General features: G+C 36.3%; 1 protein-coding gene across 1 annotated transcript in view; it reads left to right on the top strand.

The window, feature by feature from the left end:
• The window catches only part of LOC308528164 (zinc-regulated GTPase metalloprotein activator 1C), a 45,533-nt gene that overhangs the window by 6,552 nt on the left and 18,159 nt on the right, over positions 1–20,822 (top strand). The window contains exons 3-8 of the mRNA XM_081103704.1: positions 1,388–1,484; positions 2,565–2,656; positions 10,129–10,188; positions 11,248–11,285; positions 17,944–17,990; positions 19,701–19,787. Coding sequence (XP_080959830.1) covers positions 1,388–1,484; positions 2,565–2,656; positions 10,129–10,188; positions 11,248–11,285; positions 17,944–17,990; positions 19,701–19,787 — 421 coding nt within the window. The remainder of the gene's footprint in view (positions 1–1,387; positions 1,485–2,564; positions 2,657–10,128; positions 10,189–11,247; positions 11,286–17,943; positions 17,991–19,700; positions 19,788–20,822) is intronic.

Genomic DNA, 20,822 nt, shown 5'->3' on the forward strand with positions numbered 1-20,822 from the left:
GAAAAATATAGATAAGGACCTTAAGAGGTTGAAGGGCATATGAAAACTAATATTTAAAACACACTATCTAGAAAGTTGACCACAAACAAGAAAGAGTGCCATGGTATGATTCATTAATTTTGGACTTGTCTCCTTAGGGACTTAAATCCTTTGTAAGAAATGAAAGCTAAAATAAGCTGGAGTTAGTATAGATTAAGATAAGGAGGCTGAAGGGGAGAAAAAAAAGGAGACATATATAATACTCTTTGTAATACTTTAAGCAATAAAACAAAACAAAAAAAAAGATGAGGCTGCATGAGTAGAATAGAATAAAAGTTATAAAATGCATTTTTTGCTTTGAATTCTCCATTATTGAGTATCAACTATATATATATATACACACACACACACACACACACACACACACACACATACATACATACTAGTGGCCTGGTGCACAGATTCGTGCATATTTAAAGAAAATTAATTAGAAGAAATATTTTAATATCGCTATTCGCCCTTTCTCTATAATAGAAGTGTCAGAGATGAAAGAAAATTAGTAAAATGTATATGAAAATAATGTATAAATTGATTAATAAATAGCAACATGATATAATAACAAAGATATATAAAAACAACAAAAACATGATATAAAAACAATATTGATAAAAACAGTGACTAATAAATTGATTAAACTTATTCTAATATCTTCCTGTATACCACATTAAGAGTAAAAACACTTTCAGAGTACCTGACTAATTTCCCTTGTGATGAAGTATTTACAACTTTAACTTTAACATCACACGCTCTTCAAACTCAAGCAAAAGCAACATATATAACTGACCATGTCCCAAAACGGGTTCAGGTAGGAATATTCCTATTCTGTCTAGATTGCTGCCAGCGAGAGCTTTTTATGTATCGCACTGCACGAGTCAACTAGAGGCCCAGTGCACGAAAATTCGTGCACTCAGGGAGTCCTTCAGCCCAGCTTGTACCCTCTCGCAGTCTGGGAACCCCCAGGGGGAGCGGGCCTAAGCCAGCAGGCGGACATCCTTAGCGCTGCTGTGGAGGCAGGAGAAGCTCCCGCCAATGCCACTGTGCTCGCCAACTGTGAGCCCGGCTTCTGGCTGAGCATAGCTCCCCCTGTGGGAGCACACTGACCACCAGGGGGCAGCTCCTGCATTGAGTGTCTGCCCCCCTGGTGGTCAGTGCGCATCATAGCGACCAGTCATTCTGCCATTCAGTCAATTTGCATATTAGCTTCTTATTATATAGGATTGCCAGTGCGCATCATATGTACCAGCTAGTCAGTCCGACAGTCGGTCACTTAGCCTTTTGTATATATAGGTATTTTTTTGGGTTTGCTAGTGAACATAATCTAAAGAGTACTTTTTATTAATTATTTCAGGAAGTGCAGTGGAGAAATCCTTAGCTGTGAGCCAAGGTGGAGAGCTCTACGAAGAATGGCTGGAACTTAGAAATGGTTGCCTGTGCTGTTCAGTAAAGTGAGGAATGTGTTTACAGTGTGCTTGTTGGTTTACTTTAAATGTTAACTGATTATATTTCCAGCTTTGATTTTCTTGTGTAATTTTACTGAATTTACACAGTCTGCTTCATTGTATTTTCAAATAGAAAATAGACTTAAAGTGTTTCTTGCTATCTTATTTCTTTTTCTACATGCTCTAATACTTTGGTCCTTTTATTGAAGCTTTTTTGATGTCAGGGTTTATTTAATCTCTGTGGTGCATGAAAGTCTCATTTTATCTGTGAAAAATGGCCTGAGTTTAATAAGTCATTGGTCTTTGTTCCAAGACTGCATCCTCTAAAAACAAAAATGACTACTAAAAAGAGAGAAAATCCTCACATTATTTTCCACCAGTTATAGTTTTTTCCAAGGACTGTCTATTTTATTCACTAATATGCCAACAGATCTTAGAAAAGGACACATAGCAGTGCCCCAAGTATGTGCTGAGCGAATTAGGAAAATTAACAGCTGCACTGTGAGTTTGTATATTCTAGTGAATTAATTTCTTCTACATCATTTACTATCTTAAGTGTTCGACTTTGAGTCAAATGTATTAACAAGGCTAAAGTCATAATAGGTTTTCTTAAGCAACCAAAATGCATCTGTTATTTTCTTGTACTTTTTTATGTTATAAGGAAAAAAACCTGGTACTCTAAAACAGAGATAAATGGTATTTTTAGCTGTTATATTAAACTACTGTAATTCATAAATTTTATTATTTTGGATGTTGACTTTTTTCAAAAGATATAAAAATAATAGATTCTGACTTATTTTATAGTCAGGAATAGCAAACATTTCCTCTGCTTTTAATTTTAGTAAAATTAAGTATTAACTTATCATGTATTTGATTTTTTTTTTATTTATCAGTGTATATGCATCTCTTTTTTCCCTTCACTGGTAAATATTGGATGGACATTTTGTTAGAAGTTTGGGAGTGCTTAAATTTTCACATGCCTAAATATATTTTTGTCGCAGATTGCTGAATATATTTTTAATTTTTGTAATGATTGCTTTAAAATATTTAGGCCAATACCTAATAGTACATTTTGGTATTCTCCAGGGACAATGGTCTTAGAGCTATTGAGAATTTGATGCAGAAGAAGGGGAAATTTGATTACATACTGTTAGAGACCACGGGATTAGCAGATCCTGGTAAGAAACAGTATTATTAATAACCATAATATAGTTCTTAAATATTTTAAAATAAATATACTAGAGAAATCTCTAAAATGAGTTTTAAAGCTTTATTCTAGATTTAAAAGCATTTCTTTGGTTAAGAGAGGAAAAATATGTGTTGTCATGTTCTTTAGAAGATGAATCACAATCAAAGTACTTAGTATTTTTAATCTGAAAATAGAATTTGAAGTTTTATTGATTGTTTCAGGGTTTTTAGTAGAAACAAAAATTGTTAAAAATATGGACATTTAGGAAAAATTGAATCATTTTACTTTTAAGTTTATATTTGATTAGTTATACCCTCCCAAGATCTTACTAGTATTTCTGATTATTTCCAATCCAGTTTTCTTAGAGGGTCATTTATAGCTACTCAAGAGCTTTTGGATTCTAATTTTTACAATACTTATTCCTGTAAATTATTGTTAGCATTTTGTTTTTCTGCTACTAAACTTAAAATAATTTTGGGGGTAAATCCATAATAATAAAAGTATGCTAATTAGACTGAACATCATTCCAGACATCCTTCCAGACAAAGCCAGGGCCAGAGGGAAGCTTGGGTCCTGGGTGCCGGCAGGCGGCCAGAGGGAAGCCAGCCTGTGTCCTGGTTGCCAGAGGGAAGCCAGTGCTGGCAGCGGGGGAAGGAAGGCCTACTCTTACACGAATTTCATGCATCGGGCCTCTAATACTATTATAAGGTGTAGAGTTAAACCAAGCCTTTCTCCTAGTATAGACTGGTTATTCATGAAAGTTTTACCTTTGAATGGAATTATATATAAACTTCCCTATTGAAAGCTACACAAAGTCTACCTGTTTCTGTCAATGGGTTTATTTCCTTCTTACCCAAATACCTTTTTAAAAATATATATGTTTTATTTTTTTAGAGAGAGAGAAACATCAATGTGAGAGAGAAATATTGGTTTGTTGCCTCCCATACGCACCTGACCTAGGATCGAACCAGCAACCTAGGTATGTGCCCTGCCCGGGAATCTAACCGGCAATCTTTCAGTGTATAAGATGATGCTCCAATCAACTGAGCCACGCCGGCCAGGGTTCCCAAATAACTTTTAGGTAACATTTTTATTCCTACTTTGCAGAACCTTTTCCAAGTCCAACTCATACCATTTTGTTTTGAAAGTCTGATCCATACCATTATTTCTTTTTGATCTGGATCTATGGCATTGGACCATAAAACTATATTAAAGTAAGGTTTTGGGATAATTTATTAAAAGGGCCATAATTATTTAAAAGAAACATTGTAGTATACTGAAGGTTCAAATGTAATAAATGGTATTATACTTAGAAGTATTACATAATAACATTGCCCTCATATTTTCAAACTAGTATTGAATGGGCTGTTTTGGTCCTTATGGAAGGCCTGGGTTATTTATACATTTCAGACATTTCCAATAGGTTTGACCAATTATACAACTTGAATTATTACATTAGTGTTAAATATTAAATTTACTTAAATCTAGAAAGATAGAAAAATATATGCCTCTTTTTAAAATAGCAAATATCAGTATCTTTCATTGTAACACTAGAAAAACTTGTAACTTTTTGTTTTTTTGAAAACGAGGTCTATATGACATTCTTTTATTTTTAAAATATACTTTTAAAAACATGTTTTTAAAAAATATTTTTATTGATTTCAGAGAGGAAGAGGAAGGGAGCCAGAGACAGAAACATCAATGATGAGAGAGAATCATTGATTGGCTGCCTCCTGCATGCCCCCTACTGGGGATTGAACCCGTAACATGGGCATGTGCCCTTGACTGGAATTGAACTCAGGACCTTCAGTCCATAGGCTGATGCTCTATCCACTGAACCAAACCAGCTAGGGCCTCTTGTAACTTTCCTTTGAGAGTAGGTGAGTTTAATAAAACATTGTTCGGCTTTTCAGAGGAGGAAAGAAAAGTTAAAGATCTCAGATAAAACTTTTGTACAAATTATAGATACAAATGGGTTAATGTTTCTTCTAACATTTTTTTAGAATAATGATTTTTATTGTTTGGGTAAAAATTAAACATTCACTATTTTTAAAAATTAAAGAATACCTAAGAAAATATGAAGTTTAAAATAAAATCATCCTATGTTTCAGTACATTGAAATTCAAGTAGGTAAATTTCATTCCTAGGATTTCTCTGCCAAGCTACTCACTATGGTTGAATGATAGTATTGGCCTCAGTTAGGAGTTTGTGAAAGGAGCAGATTCTTTTTTTAATTTAATACGAGGGGCCCAGTGCACGAATTCGTACACCTTGAAAGGAACTGTGGGCCGCGAGGCTGCAGTGGGCACAGGGGTAGGTTTTGGCCCATCCTCCGCGCCCCTGCCCAGCTCCTCCCGCTGCAGCCCCTGGTCCCCTGTCTGCTGGCAGCCCCGCTCCCACTGTTGCCCCTCCCATGTACTGATGATGCCAGCTCTGCTTGCACCTGCTGCCAGCGCTGAGTGATTGGGGTTGGCACCAGCAGCTGGTGTGAGTGAAGCCATCAGCAGCAGCTGGTGCGAGAGGTGATTGCCGGCCCCAATCGCCCCCAATCGCCCCTCAGGAGCAGGGGGAGGTGGAGAAGCCTTGAGGGGCAATCAGGTCCGGCAGCCGCTGCTCCCACCTGCTGACTGCGCCGAACGATCGGGGCCAGTGTGGGGCACTGGCAACGAGTGTGAGCAATGGCTCCAGTGCTGGCAACAGGTGCAAGCAGGGCAGGCGCTGGCAGCAGGTGCGAGCGCTGGGCAGGACTGCAGCGTGTGGGAGCAAAGAATTTTCAGTAACCACCAGAGGCTCGCCCTGATGACAGTGACTGGTGCCCCATTTTGGTCTGGCGCCCCCGTTCACCTGCTTCACCATCCCACTGAGGCCAATGCCCGCCATGTTCCATGCTCTGCTGCCTGCTGCCGATGCCTGCCATGTTCTACACGCGCCCCCTGGTGGTGAGCGCACATCATAGTGACCGGTTGTTCTGCCATTCCGTCTATTTACATATTAGAGTTTTCTGTATATATAGATATTTTTATTGATTTCAGAGAGGAAGGAAGAGGGAGAGAGAGATAGAAACATCAGTGATGAGAGAGAATCATTGATTGGCTGCCTCCTGCACACCCCCTACTGGGGATCAAGCTTGCAACCAGGGCATGTGCCCTGGACTAGAATCGAATCTGGGACCCTTCAGTCTGCAGGTTGATGCTCTACCCACTGAGCCAAACCAGTTAGGGCCAAAAAGAGCAAATTCTTGAACCCCATCACAGATCTACTGATTCAGAATCTCTAAGGGCAGGGCCTAGCAACCTCCAGGTGATTCTCATCTATATTTATAAAAGCCAAGCGACCGGAAAAACTGGAATGACCGGAATGCACGGCGGCAGCCAACTGGCCCAATCAGGGCCCCGATTGAACCCCCAAACCTCCCTGGGCCCTACCCCCAGCTGGACACACCCCTGATTGCTCCCCCTACCCCCCAGATCGGGGTGGGTCTTGCTGGCCAACCTCCTGGTCTCTCCCCCGGCCAGCAGGCCCTGATTGCCCAATTGGGGCCAGGGAACCGGGGGTGGGTGGCGACGGATGTGGGTGGTGAGGGAAGGAGGCCCGGGGAAGTGGGGAATTGCATGGTGGCAGCGCGTGGGTGGCGAAGGAAGGAGGGGGCGGGGAGGTGGGAAATCTGATCGGCCCTGATTGGCAGCCAGGCCTAGGGACGCCACCCATGCACAATTTCGTGCACTGTGCCTCTAGTAAATTCATAAGTCTGGGAAGCCCTGTTCTATGCACTTCTGAAAACTGTTTAAATATGCAGAAATATTTTATAAAATAGGATCTCATTCCTTGTGCTATTCTGAAATAACTAGAGGCTCAGTGCATGAATTTGTGCACGGATGGGGTCCAGCCGGCCCTGCCCCCGATTGGGGTGAGTGGGGCCATTTGTGGGAGGGGCCGTTCGGGGGGAGGGGTCTGCAGGTAATTGGAGGACTACCCCCACCCCCTGGACGAACTCCGGGTCAAACTCCCGGTTGAGGGGACAATTTGCATATTAGCCTTTTATTATGTAGGATTATTTAGTTTTACTTGAATTTAAAAGAAGTGAAGGAATTGCTGAATGTCAGGTAAATGCTTCTTGATTACAAGACATGTGAATTAACTAAAAAGGAAAAGATTTTAAAGAACACAAACAAATTGGACAAGTTGTTTTTTAAACTACACATTTCAATTTTGAGAGCATTATTTATTGGCTCTCTGGAATAAAAGATGAGGGAATTATACCCTTCAACTTTTTCCCACCTCCTGGTTGAGGGTTATTGTATTCTGTGCTATGTTGTCAAGGTTTCTCATATTTACATTCTGTTCTGCTTTGTTTAGTTTTCGTTTAAGCAGTTTTAGTCCTCATTACCAGTATGTGGCTTCTCATGCCTTAGTTGATCATTCTCTTGATTGACTGAATTTCATGGCCAGGTTATGTTTTCAGGCTATAGGTGCTGCATTCCCTGAGTTTTTGCATACTTAATTGCTTGAGAATACTTGTGTTTTGTTTTTCTACTTGAAGGATTACTTGGCTAGGTTCAAGATTTTTAGATCACAATTATTTTTCCTCAGAATTTCTTAGCAAATGTAGTTCCAAAATTTCAGTATTTTTTGATTGGTTGAATCTCCTTGTTCAGAATTTTCTTTTTATTTCATGAGGAAGGATTTGTGAATGCTCTATTTTTTGAGTTTCAATGCTTGTTGTTTCCTTTAATGTTTGAGAATGTCTGCCTGTTTTATTCTCAAAAGTCTACTTGGCTAAAGGCAATATTTTTAGGGAAAATTTTCATTAGAACTTTCTGGTCATTATTTTATTATATTGGGGCAATGAATGTTGCTGTAGAAAAGTCTGAGTTTTTTTTCTGCCTCCTTGAAAGTGACTTGCTTTTTCATCCAAAATGCCTGAAAAATGTAATTTTTGAAGTTCAGTAATATACTCTACCCATTTTAATTACATTTGTTTTTTTTTCTCCTGAGCTCCAGTTTGAAAACTGGGTATTGTTCAGAGTAGGGAGAAGGGGGAGACTGAGAGTGCCAGATGGACAATGTGACTTTAGGCTCAGCTCTGGAAATCCAAGTGCTTTTAAAAAAAATTTTTATTCCTTGCATGGCTGAATTCCAATATATTAGTGAATAATATACCACAATTTGTTTATCCACTCAATTTTTTATTAAATTTATTTGGGTGATGCTGGTTAATAAAATTTTACAGGTTTCAGATGGACAATTCTGTAACACTTCACCTGTACACGGTATTCCCAAGTCAAGTCTGTCCGTCACCATTTATCCGTGTGCACCCCGCTCCTGGGTTCGCTCTAATTACTCATGAGTATATATCGCATACCTTGTGTGGGGACATCCTTGAGCTTAAGACCTTTCACTTCATTTTACTCTGAGCCCTAAAAAGTGACTCCCTCCCCCACAAATGTGCAGATGACAGGAAACTTTTACCTTTGAAATTTTTGTTGTTGACTTTTTCCATATTGCTTATTCCTCATTCAGTTTTTCTTGTCATTTTGAAAGCTATTTCTGTTAAGTGTTAGGACTTTGTAAACTAGTTCCCTATAACCTCTTATGGATGTGGGAGTAGAATTAAGAACTATCATAAGTCACATAGAACGTTCTGTTTCTTACTTTAACCACCACTCTTCAAAACTTATGGCAGGAGGTTGTGTATTTGGTTGCTGCTACCAAAATCTGGCTTTTAAGTTTTTATCTTATTTTTCATTTTGTTAGGTTTTGAAAAGGGAGATTCTATAATCTAAATCAGGATTTCTTAACCTTTGCACAAATCACATTTTGGGCTAGATAATTCTTTGTTGTAGGAGACTGTCTTGTGCATTGTAAGATGTTTAACAGCATTCCTGGTTTCTACCCACTACATGCCAGTAGCAGTACCCTAGATAAGACAACTAAAAATATCTCCAGACATTGCCAAATGTTCCCTGGGGGAGAAAAATCACCCTGGTTTGAGAACCACTGACTAACTTCATTCTCTTATCTCTTCTTCTCCTTCTAAACTCCTGCATCTAAATTTGATATAGTTCTTTCTTGTGTAGCCTGGTAAGTATTATACCACAGATACCCATCCGATTTTGATTAAAATCTCTGATACATTCTTGTAGTTCAACTTAACACTAGGGAGATGCTAACTATCGAGGACTTATAAGCTATCTGAATAGAAATTAGTGAATTTTTTAAAAATGAAGATGATTTATGTATAATGTTAGAAATTATACTAAGTTGAAAAATTAATACTTTTTATGATTTATTGTTTGAAGTAGTGATACTCACAATAGACTTACTTTTTTCCCCCTCATTAATTAAAATCATGTTGTTAGCCAAGTAAGTGAAGAAAATTTGTATTGGCAATTCAGTTGTTTCCCATTTAGGAGACTGACATTCTCCAGTTCTAAGCTAAATAATTGTCATGGTAAAGTAATTTCCTTGAAAGGGACAGACATTGATTCAGCCCCTGTTACTCACAAATCCTATTTCAGTCAAATTGGAAAACTATTAAGTTTTTGGGAAAAAAATCAATAGGTATCAGGAAACCATTAGATCTTGGGGCCCTTGCTATATCTTGCATGAGTAATCATTGTAAACAGCTGACAGGTATTTCATTGTTGACACAGAGTGATGCTTGGGGGACCACATCTCGTCAGGGTAGGTGGACAGTTTTAGACATTGGAACAAGTTCGGTTATCCTTGTTTTCCCCCAGTACTCATTCTTTTAGACAGCCCTGTCACTAACTGGACCTGTGATGCTTTGAAAGATCAAATACTTTCTTTGCTGTCAGTTTTCTTTTTCTTGTGTGTGGCAAACTAATCAGGGTGTGTGGCTTGGTACTGTACCAGTTTCTGTTAAAAACAAGTTTTAATTTCTTATTTAGAAATTATTTTTCCTCAAACCCAAATTTTATATCAGTATTAAATAAATAGTGTAAGGATTTCTTGTTGTTCTTTTTCTTCTATAGAACTTACAAATATTTTTTTTTGACAAGTGATTTAGGAATTATCTATGTTTTCTTTTGCTTTCCTTTAGAGATATAATTTAGTATTTTTGAACTGTATGATTATTCTTTTCAGGAGAGACAAAATACAAATATGTTCCTTGTGCACACAGCCATATTGCTCAAATTATTTGATAATATCTGTTGGTAAATTATTATATCATTGGTAGGAGCTTGGTGTTAGGTTTTTTATTTGATAAAAGTTGGCCTATTGTTTTTTAAGATACTATTAAAGGGAGAGGGGAAGAAATGGATATAAGTAATAAAAGGTTCTATCACTGTAATTCCCATAAGAAGATTGGAAACCCATATTTAATTCGTGTACGTGTTTGCCTGCTTATTCTGTTGGGGGAAATTAAAACATTACAGATAGAACTGTCTTTCTCAGTGTGGAGAAATATTTTTATTTGATGACTATTTATATTTTCAGGTGCTGTAGCTTCTATGTTTTGGATTGATGATGAATTAGGGGTTGATATTTATCTTGATGGTAAGTTTAAATAAGAATTTTGTTTTGTTTTCAAGTAAAATATTGTATGGTTAAGATGATTTTTGTTCTTTCATGTTATGATTTTAATTCCTTACATTCTTACTCTTTTTAAACTTGTTTAGTCTGATGATGAAGAAAGTCTGTTCATACAAATTCTAATGCCCCAGACAATGGTAGAATTAGATGTCAGATATTTTGTTTATTTTTTATTTTATTTTATTTTATTTTTTTTGGATGTCAGATCTTAATCTCAACTCCCAATTTAGTACTTCGACTAAGAGTTTTCTTTCAAAATACTAGGTTGATTTCCTGTATCCTCTGTTGTTTGATTTATGTCTTATTATGTGTTGTCTGCCTCTCCTCTGTTGTGTCCTATCCCTTTCCCCACATCTCTTCACCTTTTTTTAAACCAGGTCTTTCATAGACTATGCGGTGAAATCATTTAAGAATCACTGAAGCTGGACCCTGTTATTTGGCTCTAATATTTGTGGTATACAGCTGGTTGAATTATTTAGGCATCAACAAACTCATTCTACTTTAATCCTATGAAAAAGTTATCTAGCATATAAATTCAGAGATTGTCAAACTAACTGATCATTTGGAGATTTAGGCTCATATTATGTATAACATTTGTGTGAGTTAGATTTAGTGAGAGATTATAGGGGTAAGATATCCTAAGACATCTCGGGTTTATTAAACTATAATTTAAATGTTAAGATTCTCAAATTTGATTATGTGAAAATAAACTAGAAATAACCTGTCTTGGGTAATTTGTCACATTTTACTTCATATGATTAAATTAAAATTTGTCTCATAATATTTTGGGTTATAAGCTAAAAAGCTTAAAATTTATTTTATATTCTGTCTAATACCTTAAAATAGTGCTGGAGACTCAGTACACATTTGAAAATGCATGCACTTATTAATGGAATTGAATTAAATTGCAGCCTTGGCAAGAGAAAAATATACTTTATTGAGTCACATTTATATGCTGAAATAGATTAGTTTTAATTTTTATTCTCAAGTATAAAGGTGAGTAAATGATTTATTTCTTTGTAGGTATCATAACTGTTGTGGACTCAAAATATGGATTAAAAGTAAGTTGAAAGGTTGCTAGGAGTTGCTAATTATTTGTTAAGAGCTGGGTATATGGGCATTGATTATATTATTTTCTATGCATTTGTGTCTGTTTGAAAATTTCCTTGACAAAATCTTTTTTTTTTAAGTATCCCGAACAATAGATAAAATTTGTGTATTTTTAAATTATTGTTTTGTGCTTTTGAATTAAATATTTTCTATTACTTTGGCTTGATGTGATAAAAGTTGGAGGTATAATATTTTGTAAAAAGGATATTACAGGATAAAGTTTGGGTGTGTAAAACTCCTCAGTAGGGTTCAACCCCATTGTTGATAAGTTTTTCTGATTGATAGAGGAAACTGAGCTTGATAAAGCATATGAGAGCTTATTTTTCTTGTTAAACTGCAATGCTGTAGGTAATTGAGCTTTAAAAAACAATACTGCTTCACCCTATTTTCAAGAAGCCAGGATTTATACATAGATTTAGTGAAGAGCAGCTAGCTCTTCATTAAAAGGCATCCTCCTCTGAATGTTTTTGGTACTACCAAGGTCCTCAGATGCACGTTAATGGGCTTCAATTTATAAAACGCACTTAGCAAGATTTTAAAAAGTAGGTTGTTACATAAAGTAAAATCGTGTTTCTCAACCTTCCAAGTGAAAGAAGAGAATAAAGTTATTCTCCATCTCACAGTTCCAATCTGGGGCTATGGATAGTGCCCAGGATAATCATTTTTTAAAAGTTTAAATTTAACGTTTAACAATTTATGTCTGTTTTGTATTCTGTCCTACAATATATCTAAACATGTTAATTTGAAAAAATTTGTTTTTCTTCCAAACCTTTATTAAAATGATGCTCTAGAAATCTATGGCATTCTTATCAAATGGTTATCAATACCCTTTCTCTGGCTCTTCAATTCCCTCAGGGGTAGAGCACCCTAATTTGAGAAGTTTGGGAGATAATTCCTTTTTAGATTTTTAAGTCCAAATTTATTAATAATAGTCCTACGAATCAAAGTAAGATCCCAGATACTACAGTTTTACTCAGAAAAATTCCAACTGTTCTGAAATCTAACATTTCTCTCAAAACGTTGACGAAGAAAGAAAAATAAAAAAGCCAACCCTCAAATTCTTCATTCTGAATGATTATTTCTGGCATGTTTAAATTCATTTCCTATATAAATTTTTAGCCAAATTTGGGATTTTATGGGATAGATAGCAGTTAAGATTTATTTGTTTTATTGATAGACTTAAAGTGCCATACCTAAAGTCAAACTCTTTATGTATTTATGATTATAAGAATAATTTTATGTGTATATTTGGATATGGAGAGGAGTTAAGTAGAATCTATTATCGGTGTGATAGAGGCCAGAAAATCAAAGCAGCATTCTGAATAATGCAAACACAGTAAACGTTTAACCCCCTGCCACCTTGATAAAACCTCTTAAATTATTAAATCAATATACCTACATAAAACTGACATACTGTCAGGATAATGGAAACTTTAGATTTTCTAAGTCAGATGCCAGATAAATAACTTTTCCTTTATATAAAGAATTTGCCAACTTGTCCAATTCCTCGGGTTGCAAAGCTTGACCTCAGTAGCTGCTTGTGATTCAGAGAATTCTGAAGCAGTACAAGTAATGACACTTGGATAATGGGCAGCAATTTAAGGGTGTCATGCTTCACAGAGCCAGCCCATCACAAGTAAAGCTGAAAAATGGTACCCTGTGGCCAGCCAGCCAAATTGAAACTGAAGTGGTAATTGATATCATGGGCTATCACCCTAATGGGATTGTCACCCATTGATCTGAAATATTCATTTTTTAATCATGGGCAAAGAATTGGACAACTTCAATGACAGCTCTCTATTCTTAGGACTTGACACCGAGGCTACTGACATTGTTCTTTTCAGTTCTACAAATGTGACAGCATTTAATGCAATAAAATCAATGAATGAAGTTACAGAGAAAAGGTCAAAGAAGAGGTTTCTTCTTGGTTCTTTTGTCATATTGCACAAGCTGTTGAAACAATTCAGTCAGAAAACAGTTTGGCTTGGAAAAGACCAGCAAAATAAGTAGACTGACATTATGTAATATCGTTTTTTTAAAGCTAAAATAGTGGTAGATTTATAACCGATCCATTGGAAAGAAATGCCTGCTTTTTTTTTTTTTTTAATGTCATCTGACATCTTTGACACTAGATTTATTTCCACTTCGGTCAACAACAGTGTTTTCTTTCCCTTTTTTTTAATTTAAAAAATGCGGCTTGTTTCTGTTTCTGCAGAAAAGGACACCTAAAGCCCTTACTAAAGTGGTGCCTACAATGGTGTTATGGAAAAGGGTTCCTTTCTTATGGCATATTAAGTTATAGGGTTGAACCTTAATCTTTTGGATATGTTGGATTAATTAGCACCAAAATTATTTTTTGTCTTTTTTGAAATATAAACAAAAGCCAGAGTCTTTAAGCAGAGATGAGGATTCCTTTGGGGAGGTATATATGTGTATATATATGTATTTGTATATGTATATGTGTGTGTGTGTGTGTGTGTGTGTGTGTGTGTGTGTATTTGCTAAAAAAATTTTTCTTCCTTGCCTGTACAGGTAGAATAGAATGTCAGAATGTCCATTTTTTTAAACCTTATAAATGGAAGTCATCTGACTTAATGGTGTATAAGCAGATATTAGAGAATGTCCTTTTGAATAGCAGACATTGGTTTTAGTCATTTTGTAGAGTTGTCTTGGGGAGGTGGGAGGTTGCATAAGGGAAATGTTAGGCTGATATACAGAGAAAATAAATGTAATAAATGTTAGTATGCATTTATTATTTCTTTATGTTTGTATAGCCTTCATATGTGCATAGAACAGGGTATATATCTTTTCGGCTATAATATGATTATTACATGTCATATTCTTAACAGAATTGTATGTGTTGGCAGATTTTTATTTTGGAGAGATGTGGGTTTTTTAATGTTTTTATTGATTTCAAAGAGAGGCAGGGAGAGGGAGGGAGAGAGGTAGAAATATTGATTGGCTGCCTCCTGCATGCCCCCTCACTGGGGAATAAGCCCGCAACCCTGGGCATGTGCCCTGACCAGGAATCCAGTGGGTGATCTCTTGATGCATAGGACAACCCACAGTACACGGAGCCCACTGGCTGGGCTGTTTTGGAGAGTTGTAGCATTTTTATATGTGATACTTCTGGACTGCCTAGAGGTAGTAAAATATAGCTTTGAGTGAAGGTTTCTAATTTTCTTGAGAAGTAAATGCATTAAAAACAAAAGTTACTTTGTGAAACTACTATTAATTCTGTTTAGGTCTGAAATTCAAAACTGGTTTCTAATTTTCTTGCCAAATCTTTTTTATACTGCACCAGCTCACAGCCAATAGCCCCATATTTATATGTAAACAAAGCCTCCAAAAGGTCAACAATATGACGTTTTGAAAAATAATTTAAAAGAACTTAAGTATTACAGGACCATTCAGGAACAGATGACTTACTGAAAATACATCTTTATTGAGTAGATTTACTACTGAATAGAAAGGGATTTGTTGCTTCATGTTATATAAAATTTTTCAAATAACATTCATGTACCTGTCAACAAATAGAGGGTGTTAATTAGAATTCATTTAACAGATATTTGTTAAGCCTGGATGTGAGGTTCTCTTTCCAGGATGGTAACAGCCTTATTCTCTAGAGGACACAATGGTAGGATTTGTTAGAGCCTCAGGGCAAGAATAATTGTCAAAAATAGTAAACTTGGTCTTTTGGCAAGGAACAATTTTTGCTACAATATTCTTCAAGTTCTATGACTTCCATGATTTGAATGGGCCAGCAGTTAAAATTTATAGCATTGCACCTAAAGTGGAAATCAGTACATATTACTGTAGTTTTAGTTTAGCCTTATTTCCTCCAAAATAGAATTTGGCAAACTTTTAGAAGAAAAACACTTTTCTCTATAGACTTAACCAATACTGTTAAATAAAATTATTAATAGTTTGCTCTTAGGTTTCAAACTATTCAAATATCTTAATGATCTGCCTCTCCATGAATTGTGAAACTGGTTTGATGAAATAATTTTTTTAGAAAATGTGCTGCCAGAGCAAAGATGGTGAAGTAAGTTTGAATGTAATTTTTAGGTCATCTTTATATATATATTCTTATGTGATTAATAACATACTGGACGCCTGATGCACAAAATTTGTGCAAGGGGCTCGGCCCTCGTAGCTGCAGCAGCTTGGCTTGGCCCTCACATCCCGGGCTTTATCCGGAAGGTCGTCAGGAAGGTCATTCGGCTGTCTAGTCTAATTAGCATATTATGCTTTTATTATTATAGATAGATGTGTAACAATGTATGCAAGACTGATTTAATAAGACAAAAAGCTTTCACAAAGATTTAAAAATAATGTTCATTTTACTTCTATTATAAATTTTAGTAATGTTTACTTCATTTCCAATTTTAGTAAAATAGACCTATAATAATGAGTTCTGTGATGGTTATGGCATTAGATTTAGTTCCTTCTTTTATAAAATGAGGAGAATAGCCTTTTCCCATAATTGTTATGAAGACTAAATGAGATAATATGTGTAAAAGGATTTAATAATTGTGAAGTTTGATTCAAATATGAAGAATATTAATCTAATTGCCTCTAATCTCAGTAGGCAGCTTTTGAGAGTTAAGATAATGAAGGTGAAACATTTTTTCAGAGGAACCTTATGGCATTGATAACATTGGGGATAGAAATAGGATTATGGAAAAAATGATAACTGCCTCCAGAGAGATGAGCACTACCTTGTGGACCTCTAAGTCAATGTCAAAATATTGGAGCTAGCGTGACTCTGGAAAACGCAACAAAATAAACAGTTGCATGGAGAGGCCAGATCACTCAAGTGTTTCTAAATGATAAACTGTTTTTATGCTAGAATTAGGGCTGGGCCCTTCTCTCAGCACATTTGTTTCTAGGGTATATGAATGGCCCAGTACTGAGTTAATATAATGTACCATTCTGGGGTGGGGAGTGGGGCTATTTTGTTATTAGTATTCTGTCAACTGGGTTCTTTAACTTGAATTTATGTATATCTGTTTTACAGAGAACACATCTAATCTAATAAAATAGAAACATGCAAATTGACTGTACCTTTGCTATGCCCCAAGCCATGCCCACCAGCCAATCAGAGCGACTATATGCAAATTAGCCCAACCAAGATGGCGGCTGGCAGCCATGGAGCTGGAGCAAGCAGGAGGCTTGGTTGCCCCGGTGATGGAGGAAGCCAAGCTTCCCTCCTGCCCTGGCCGGCTGTGGCCTCCGCTAAAGGCAACAAAGTTTCAATTATAGAAGCTAAATCCCAGATACCTGCTTCCAGCCAGCCTCTACTGGGAGCTTGGGTGGCTGGGGGCAGTGGCCAGCCTGCAAACAGCCATCAGCCCCTCACCCAGGCTGGCCATACCCTCAAGGGGTGAGTGTCCCTGCTAGGGGGCTTGACCAGACTGCTAACAGCCCTCAGCTCCTCACCCAAGCTGGCCAGGCACTGCAGCAGGGACCCCCACCCTGAAGGGGGTGTGGCCAGTCTGAAAACTGCCCTCAGTCCCTCACCCAGGCTGGCCAGGCACCCCAGCAGGACCTCCACCCTGATCCGGGACACCCTTCAGAGCAAACCTGCCAGCTCCCACCCATGCACCAGGAATATAATAAAAGGGTAATATGCAAATTGACCCTAACAGCAGAACAACTGGGAATGACTGGTCACTATGACACACACTGACCACCAGGGGGCAGACGCTCAATGCAGGAGCTGCCCCCTGGTGGTCAGTGCGCTCCCACAGGGGGAGCTCTGCTCAGCCACAAGCCAGTCTGACGGTTGCCAGCACAGCAGTGATGGTGGGAGCCTTTCCCGCCTCCTCAGCAGCGTTAGGGATGTTCGACTGCAGCTTAGGCCTGGTCCCTGCTGGCAAGTGGACATCCCCTGAGGGCTCCTGGGCTGCCAGAGGGATGTCTGACTGCCAGCTTAGGCCGGCTCCCCTGGGGAGTGGGTCTAAGCCAGCAGGTGGACATCCCCCAAGGGGTCCCAGACTGCAAGAGGGCACAGGCCGGGCTGAGGGACCCCCCCACCCCCGAGTGCACAAATTTTTGTGCACCGGGCCTCTAGTATATTCATAATGATGAAGATATTTGCTAAAGATCCTGATAAATCTTCTGAAGTGTAGTTTTTTAAGGGAAGTATATTAGGCTTTAACAAATTCTATTATTATGTCCTCTGGAGTGGACAGGAATGGAGGGGAAGTATATTAGATGTGCTTAAAGTACAATTTCAATGATTATCTTTTAAAATAAGTAGTAATGAATATTTAGAACAAGAGCAATTTTATAAAAAGGAAAATGCCTAAAACCTGAACTACAATGTTCTGTGTTTTTATGACTTTATTTAAATATGGAGGGTTTTCCTTTTAAGAAGAGATGTCAGGGTATACAATTTAATCTCCCCCCCAAAAAACAAACAAACACCCGACTGATTCACAGTAGAAACAAAAATTACCAATGGAGAAGAACTAATTCGTATATTCAGAGCTTATTAAAGTCTTTGTCAGAGGTGAAAAAGGGGTCTCCAAAGTAAAATCCTTTGTGTTAGCATTAGATTTTGTTACACTACCGTAACTTCTTTCAAACTTTGTTTTTGTTCAGCATTTAACAGAAGAAAAACCTGATGGCCTTATCAATGAAGCTTCTAGGTATTCGTATTTAAAGTATATATTGATTACTGGCTAATTGGAAAGAGAAAATTATGAATGTGAAAACCAAAAACAAATATAAAAACATAAGTCAAGGAATTGATTATCTTTTTTTTCATGTGGTTGAGTTATTGCTATTTATAATAGTCTGATAACTAAACTTTTGTTTAAATCTTTTTTATTATAGAATAAAGTTAGTGCTGGGCATAGGAGTTCTTAATGAGGAGTTTGGGAACCGTTAACATTTAGAAAATATTTTCTTTCAAAAATATTTTCTTACTATACCATTTCTTTGGGATTGAAAGTGATTATAAAAAAGTTGGCTCACTTCAGAACAACAGAGGAACCAATATGGATATGGTTTAATTTGGCAGTTGGAACATATTTTGTTTAAATATCTTTATGCTTCTAATTGGTTTGTCTTTAGACTTAAAATATTTAAATTAGTTTGCCTACTCTAAGCATATTCTCACTAATAGGAAAAAGGTTTTTGGATAAGTGACAGTCACTAAATATGCTGCTGGGTTTAAGAATGAGCTCCCTTGAGATTTGCTATGGATGATCCAGACATAAAAAAGGAAGACTGCAAGCAACCGATTGATTCCCTATCGTTTTGGAGTGTGGTACTCTGTTGTTTTGTAATCCTGCCTAAGCATTCATTTGGTATATACTTATAATTCAAATTAGACTGAACTGAAATGTTTTTGTAACTTTTTCCTTTATTAAATTATCTTTATTATAGAAAATGTAAATAAACCATCTAGAAAATAACAAAATATTATAAAAGCCAAAATAAAATTAAACATAAAAGACCTCCAATTTAAAGATTGCACCTGCTTATATTTTGAAGTGTGCACATTCATGTAAAATTTACTTAGACAGAAAAATAGGGATTGTGATATGCATGCTATTGAAACCTGCTCTTTTCATGAATTAAAATTAATTTATTTTTGAGAATTTGATTGTGTTATTTATTAGCTATACTTCCAGGTAGCACAACACTAGGATAGGAACAGATAGTCTCATGATTAAAATTTCCTGAGGAGTTGAGGAAAATTTAAAGACTCCTCAGCTTTACTATTCCTATTAGTAGAATATATAACTTCTGTTACAGTAAGCTATTTTCTTACTCGGCTTTCTGTTAACTGGATTCTTTAACTTGAATTTATGTATATCTGTTTTACAAAAAAAATATGTTCATAGTGATGAAATAGATATTTGTTAGAGATCCTGATAAACCTTCTGAAGTGTAGTTTTTTAAAATACTATTTAATGTTAAAAAAAACTTAATTCACTGTATTTCTTTGAAAATTATGTTAACTATTCCATGGAATATTTTAGTAAGTAAACTGTCTTTATTTTTGCCATATTGGAAATCTGAATTTTATGCATTTCTTTACAAAGGAAATCATCAGTTGATAATCAGCCTAATTGTAAATCATCCTTGACTATAGACTTTTGAGGCTTGTTCTAGAGTAGCAAGTGCAAGTACTTAGTAAATATTTTTAATGAATAATGTGAAATCTGAATTTATATAGTAATGAATGCAATTTATTCTTACTATCTGAATAGGTTAGGAGTAAATTGAATTACTATAGAGAGTACTATATAGTTTTTTAACTGATAATTGATCTGAAGGAGATGTTTCTATTTATTTTTTTAATTTCTTAACATTTTTGTTTTGACATCTGTTCTTATTTGCTAATTTAGGCAAGTTGCCCTGGCAGATATCATCCTCATCAATAAAACAGACTTGGTCTCAGAAGAGGATTTAAACAAATTAAGAACAACTATTAGGTACAAAATTATAAGTGTTAAGTACCTACAAATTCTAAGTGTACTACACAAAATATTTTTACCATGTACCCTTAGAGAATCACATGTATTGTTATTGACTGACTGTTACATAAGTAGTACTATATGAAATTATTCCCCATTGCTTACAGAGCATGGCTCAAAGTTCATAGACTGATATTCAGGGTCTTCTGACGTCATCCTCCTTTTCCTGTCTTTTTGACTTTTTCCTTACATGAAGTTCTCTGTATCCAGGATGATTATTTACTTATTTTCTCATGTGTCTTGTGAAATCCTTTTATTAGTCATATTGTGTTCTCACTCTGCCAGTCCTTGAATTCCTTTATCTTGTCTGTTTTTCTTCTTCATTTTCCCCCCAGCAATTTTATCCATTCTCTAAAACCCCTCCCTTCCCCATCTTTTTCTTCCTTTCTCCTATGTGAAGTTTTCCCTGACTTGTGTGGTCTTACTTTTACCTGTACCTTTATTGACTTTGTCGTCCTTAACTGTCAACTGACCATACCTGTTTTCCAGCTTGTTTTAATGTCTGCAGTATCCATGGCCTACACCAATCAATATAGGATAATATGAATGATACTCAAATATGTGTTAAATGATCTAACAGTAACTTGGACTTTTCAAGTGAGGTTAGAGTTTAGGGACTTTGAATTGTTTTATAAGACCTAAACTAATACATCCCACCTATAAAGAGACATTGAATAGCTTTTATTATTAGTCATCTTTAGTTGACACAGTCTGCTGACATCAGATTTTGAATCTGTCAGTGCCAGTTCATATAGCATATGTTATGAATGGAATCAATGAAGCTAAGACTCATTAGGAGCTGCCTACAATTAAATGATTACAGAAGGAAAAATTCATGTTTTCCTCCATATTTGGTCTTATTTTAATAGTAATAGCTCCTCAGATTTACTATTAAAAACTGTTATAATGTCTTCAAGTGGAGGGCAGATAATATTACATAGTATTTAAGGTTATGGGTTTTGGAATCTGCTTGGGTTTTAATCCTTGGTTTGT

This window comes from Myotis nattereri, assembly GCF_964212035.1.
Source record: "Myotis nattereri genome assembly, chromosome: 12".
Classification (NCBI taxonomy): domain Eukaryota; kingdom Metazoa; phylum Chordata; class Mammalia; order Chiroptera; family Vespertilionidae; genus Myotis; species Myotis nattereri.